This window comes from Homarus americanus, unplaced genomic scaffold (assembly GCF_018991925.1).
Source record: "Homarus americanus isolate GMGI-L3 unplaced genomic scaffold, GMGI_Hamer_2.0 scaffold40856, whole genome shotgun sequence".
Taxonomy (NCBI): domain Eukaryota; kingdom Metazoa; phylum Arthropoda; class Malacostraca; order Decapoda; family Nephropidae; genus Homarus; species Homarus americanus.
Window position 1 is genome coordinate 8,420,743 of NW_024734615.1, and position 5,715 is coordinate 8,426,457.

The following is a 5,715-nucleotide window of genomic DNA, read 5'->3' on the forward strand; positions in this document are numbered from 1 at the left end:
CCCTTATGCATGCCTTCCGTCGATACATGGGCTATGCAAAGGAATAAAGCTGCAACACGCATTCATGGGATGCGACAATCTAGAGCCAGACCGAGCCTACCACAAGGTAATCAAGATCCTGGAGGCAAGGTTTGGAGATTAATATGCGTATGAGGACCAGCTGGTGAAGAGCCTCAGAGACGCTCGCCCAGCTAGGGCTTTCGACGACGAAGGATTGTGGAAACTGGCATCTCAGTTATGGGGCGCAGTGAGTCACCTGGAGAACCTGAACCTGATGTCTGAACTTGAAACACGACAGACCTTCAGAACGCTGGTGGTTAAGCTTCCCCCAAAATTGAGGGAACGCTGCGTGGATGATGTACGGATATATCAGAAATCAACAGACACAGAATGGGGCTGAAGTGGTTAGTGCTATATTTAGAGGAGAAAGTGCACGATGGACGACATGGCTCTGCCATCAAGCAAGGACAGCCAAGATGGAAGCTAGAAAAGACCAGAAAACTCATAATCAAGAAAAACGAGCCGTGGGCTTAGTGACTATCAGTGAAGCGAAGATTAATGTGGGAGAAACCAGCTCTGGAAAAGGCTCGTGTCCTCTGTGCTCCAGAACACACGGATTAACAGGGTGCGACAAGTTCCAGAGCATGTCAATAAAGGAGAGGATAGAAAGGGTGAAAAGATTACGTTGTTGTTTCTTGTGTCTGAGAATGGGCTACATTGTCCCTGAGTGTTGGTCACGCTTCAGATGTGGCATGGATGGGTACAATGAGAAGCATTCTAAACTGTTGCATCAAGAACGAAGGGAGGCACTTACTGCAAATATGTCAAACACAAGCAAGGGTGGCGTAAAGCGAGACATTCAGGTCAAGTGAAACCGGAGTTAATGGCAGGCACCTCTGATGCTGGCATGGCCCTGAAAGCCAGCAACGATTCATCCAAAGCTAGACAAATAGGCTATGCCTATACTACAAGGACAAGAGACAGCTAAGAAAACCCATACAGCTACAAAGGGGACATTTGACTGTCGAGGAAAAACGCCAAGATGGTGCTGCCCATAGTGAGTGTGAAGATTTGGGGCAAGGACTCACACCAATGAAACCACATCAGAACTTTAACTCTCCTGGACTCAGGCAGCGACAGGTCGGATTGCACCAAAGATCTGGAGCAGAAATAAGGGTGAAAGGGACACCCACCCTGGTAGCCATGGGTATACTTGCGCAAGAAACGATACACAAGTCAGCTGAAGTAGAGGTGGCGGGCGCAGGCATGAAACGAGGCAGGGCCATACCGATGCCGAAAGTACTCATTATACAAAATTTCCTCACAACGCTGCGCAACTCCGTTGTGACAGCAAGTGATATTTCAAGGTGGACCCATCTGCGAGGTGTGGAGTTCCCAGAACCACGGAGCAACAGCATGGAACTTCTGATAGGACAAAATGTGCCACAGGCCTTAGTACCTTTGGAGGTCAGAGCAGGAAGGGAAAGAATGCCATTCACAGTAAGAACACCACTGGGATGGACAGTGAATGAACCGGTTGGGCACCAAGACGTAAAAGGGATCTACATATTGGGATGCCTGATGACCGAAACTACCGTGAGTCCTGAAACTTGTCTGGAAAGACAAGTTAAACTTTTTTGGAAGCTTGACAATGGGGATGCGGGAGCCCTGCAGTCAGCAGCGTATTCACTTGAGGACAAAGGAGTGTTGAGGCTATGGTCAGAGACTGACATCAAAACGAATTGCCATTACCGATTTCCCATACTGTTCCGTGATGAGAACGCGGAACTCCCAAACAACAAGGCCATGGTGGAGTGCCGACTGGATGGGCTTAAAAGGAGACTGTCCAAGGAAGCACAGTTGCGAGAAGAATATGTGGGGGAAATAAATAAACTGCTCGCTGAAGGATATGTTGAATCGGTGCCTGAGCTCCAGCGGGATTCAGATACTGGACTGGTTTGGTATCTGCCTCATCACCCGGTGTTGAACTCAATGAGCCAAACAAAGTATGCATAGTCTTTGACTGTGCGGCCAAACACGAAGGGACATCGTTGAACAACAAGGTCCCGTTTTCAACAACAAATTACTTGGAGTTCTTTTTAGATTTCGCCAAGGGACTTTAGCCATCATGACAGATAGATGTGGAGGCTATGTACCATCAAATCCAAGTCGCGCCAGAAATCGAGATGTATTAAGATTCCTCTGGTGGGAAAATGGGGACCTGAGTAGAGAGCCAGCAACTTATAGGATGAAGGTGCATATCTTTGGTGGGGTGTGGAGCCCTTCATGTACGACTTACGCCCTTCGGCGCACATTTCACGACCACAGATCCTAGTTTCCCAATATGGTGGCGCAAGTGGAAGTCCATTTCTACGTGGACGACCTACTCAAGTCGTTGGACTCACCAAATGAAGCATCAATATTAGCATGTCAGCTTAGAAGACTGCTGGTACACGGAGGGTTTCGGTCAACTAAGTGGGCCAGTAATCACAAAGGAGTGTTGGCTACCATCCCACAGGGGGAGAGGCAAAATGACCTTTAGGAAATTGACCTGAGGCAAGACAAGTTGCCAATGGAGCGAGCCCTGGGGGTTAGATGGCTCCTAAAAGGTGATCAGCTCACCAACAAGGTGCAACCACATTCAAGGCCAGCGACCAGGAGAGAATTACTAAGCCTTGTCAGTTCCATTTACAATCCACTGGGGTTTGTAGCCCCATTCATTGTCAGGGCTAAAATATTATTTCAGGATGAATGCAGACGTCGACAAGGATGGGGTGAACCTTTATCAGCTAGCAACCACACGGCCTGGAGAACCTGGCTAGGAAAACTGACCCACCTCTGGAAATTTAGTGTACCCAGATGCCTGAAAACAGTAGGTGCAAAAGAAATCATATCAGCACAGTTGCACACATTCTGCGACGCATCGCAGGCTTTCCTACGGTGCGGTGACTTACTTGAGACTGGTAGACACTGACAGAAGTATCTAGTGCTCTTTCGTGTATGGACGGGCTAAGCTGGCCCCACTCAAGCAACTGACAATACCAAGGCTGGAACTTTGCGCAGCTGTCCTGGCAGTGAACGCAGATCGAACGGTCCGCCAAGAAATGGCCATAACTATACACGAGTCTTACTTTTGGACGGATAGCAAGCTAGTCTTGCTGTACATCGCCAATTCGAGTAGACGATTTCAAAAGTGTGTAGCCAACAGGATAGCAGTCATATAAGATTTGTCAAGAATCGACCAGTGGAGACATGTCAGCACCTCACTGAATCCAGCGGATGAGGCAACACTGGGTCTACCTGCTCTGGACCTGTTTGCAGGATCTCGGTGGATACGAGGGCCTGAGTTTCTACTGAAGGAAGAAGACCAGTGGCCCAAAGGAAAGGAATTGCCAGTAGCTCTGAGCGACTTACTGGAGGTGAAAGGAGAAGCACACCAGAAATTTGTAGTTGCTCTGGCATTGAATGAGCCGTCAAAGTGGGCCTTCGCCAAACTGTGGCTTAGGTACTCATCATGGTACCGCTTGGTGAAAGGGGTGGCGTGGATTAAAAGGTTCATTCGGTGGCTCGGAACAAGAACAAGGACCTGCGTCTCAAGCTGAAGAGGCTAAGCGCTGAGGAATTACAGTCGGCTGAAGGGACAATTATATGCTTAGTGCAGAAGGAAGTTTTCGAGAAAGAAATCCAAACTCTCATAAAGGGTGAGCTGCCCAGGGAGAGTAAGTTATACAGACTGGAAACATACTTGGACGAGCGAACATTGCTCAGTTCAGGAGGAAGAATTAGAGGAACCCTCCTTGGGCGAAGTGGTGAGGAGCCAATCTTGCTGCCTAGAGACCACAACGTCACCGAAATCATAGTACGGGAGATGCACGAAGAGCGAGTAGGACACGCTGGACGAGAGCACACGATGGCATATGTGAAGCAAAGGTATTGGATCCCCCGGGGCAGACGCTTGCTTGATAGAATCATACGACGCTGTGTGGTGTGCCGACGAAACAACTGGAGAAGTACGCCTCAAGGGCAAGTTGACTTGTCAATAGATCGTGTCACACCTGGAAAGGCACCATTTGCTTACACCGGAAAGGACTGTTTTGGTCCCTTCATAATCAAGGTAGGGAGGAAACAGGTCAAGCGATGGGGATGTCTGTTTACGTGTGTGACTACTCGGGCTGTTCACCTAGAGGTCCTGGCCTCATTAGACGCAGATGCCTTCCTCAACGCAGTAACAAGTTTCTCAAGACGCAGAGGTACTCCAGAGCGTATGAGGTCGGATAACGGGACAAACATGATACGGGCAACCAAAGAACTCAAACTGGCCGTGAAAAGTTGGGAGCAAGATGACAGACTCAGAGGTGCCTTACTGAAAGCAGACATCGAGTGGGTCTTCAATCCACCAGCTGCCCCTTACATGGGGGGAGTATGGGAGAGACAGATTCGCACAGTGAAGAAAGTCTTGCAGGCAATTGTGGGCTCACACGTTTTAGACGATGAACGTCTGCAAACACTGTTCTGCGAAGTGGAAGCCATAGTTAACGAAAGGCCAATCACCCCGATGCCAAACACTCCAAATGAACCGAAGGCTCTTACGCCTGCCCATCTGTTGCACCTAAGCCGAAAGGGCCTTCTCCCTTTAGGCGGACGGTCAATAGGCGAATCATATCAAAGAAGGTGGAAGCATGTCCAATACGTTGCAGATCAATTTTGGAAGGAGTACCTTCCTCAACTTAGAACTCGACGAGGGCATTTCAGACCACGGCGCAACTTCCGTCCTGGTGACATAATCATTATATCAGAAGCAAATTGTCCATGCAATCAATGGCACCTTGGCCGACTGATGGAAGTCAAGGTTGGCGAGGATGAACTTGTACAACAAGCAGAGGTCAACATGGCAACACGCACGATCCTACGACCTGTAACTAAGTAATGCTTGTTGGAGAGAGCAATGAAAAGGGCTGACGGGGTCAGCCATGAAAATGACTTGAGTATCCACACACGAAAGCAGTGAGGCCCGAACGTCAAGGGACCGAGATGTCCTAAGGAAAAGATAAGTACCACCAGCCTGAGGGCAACATAGTCACAAGAACATGAAAAAAAGCTAAGTATCAAAGGCCTGATCTGGTTTTGAGCGTGAACGCTCAACGGAAGGGGTGTTACCACAAGCAGTAATGAATAGGATAACCCTCAAACAAATATTATGTTCGGATGTAAGTCATGTCATGTTTTATTTGGAGTGCCTGCCCGTATATAGTTTTTTATTTTAACAAATTTATTGACAAATCCTGGAGTACAGTTTGCCTATTCCGAGTAATTCAGTCAGGTCTTGACACTTCCCACTGCCAAGCAGGACAGAGGTTCATACACAAAGAAATACATCGTATTCATTGACAGCATATATATATATATATATATATATATATATATATATATATATATATATATATATATATATATATATATATATATATATATATATATATATATATATATATATATATATCAGATTCATGTGGGTAATGCCACTGTTCACTGCCACGCAGGACAGAGGTTCGTACACAAAGAATACATCATATTCATTGACAGTACTTATATGTCAGAGTCAGATTAGATTGCCCCGGAGGGACCTAGTTTATTGGGCACCCCTTTACATTCTGTGCAAGGTAAAGCACAGAAGCGTTTACAGTGCCCATCTGGGAAGCAAGCAGAGTTCCTGCT

General features: G+C 47.4%; 2 protein-coding genes across 2 annotated transcripts; both read left to right on the top strand.

Annotated features, from left to right (window-relative positions):
- The first annotated feature begins 476 nt into the window (after positions 1–476).
- Positions 477–2,016, top strand: LOC121870340. Its single transcript, XM_042372123.1, has 2 exons — positions 477–863; positions 973–2,016. Exons 1-2 carry the CDS (start codon positions 477–479, stop codon positions 2,014–2,016), a joined length of 1,431 nt encoding a protein of 476 aa, XP_042228057.1.
- A 328-nt stretch (positions 2,017–2,344) lies between these two features.
- LOC121870341 lies at positions 2,345–4,927 on the top strand. Its single transcript, XM_042372124.1, has 3 exons — positions 2,345–2,449; positions 3,246–3,419; positions 3,554–4,927. Exons 1-3 carry the CDS (start codon positions 2,345–2,347, stop codon positions 4,925–4,927), a joined length of 1,653 nt encoding a protein of 550 aa, XP_042228058.1.
- Positions 4,928–5,715: the final 788 nt, after the last annotated feature.

What these genes read in the sequence shown, in the direction of transcription:
- LOC121870340 (XM_042372123.1), top strand. Translation starts at nt 477, where the DNA reads ATGGAAGCTAGAAAAGACCAGAAAACTCATAATCAAGAAAAACGAGCC. An exon ending in GCGTAAAGCGAGACATTCAG is followed by an intron (nt 864 to 972) that starts GTCAAGTGAAAC and finishes CTATACTACAAG; the next exon opens with GACAAGAGACAGCTAAGAAA.
- LOC121870341 (XM_042372124.1), top strand. Translation starts at nt 2,345, where the DNA reads ATGGTGGCGCAAGTGGAAGTCCATTTCTACGTGGACGACCTACTCAAG. An exon ending in GTCAGCTTAGAAGACTGCTG is followed by an intron (nt 2,450 to 3,245) that starts GTACACGGAGGG and finishes AGAATCGACCAG; the next exon opens with TGGAGACATGTCAGCACCTC. An exon ending in CTCTGAGCGACTTACTGGAG is followed by an intron (nt 3,420 to 3,553) that starts GTGAAAGGAGAA and finishes GTGGATTAAAAG; the next exon opens with GTTCATTCGGTGGCTCGGAA.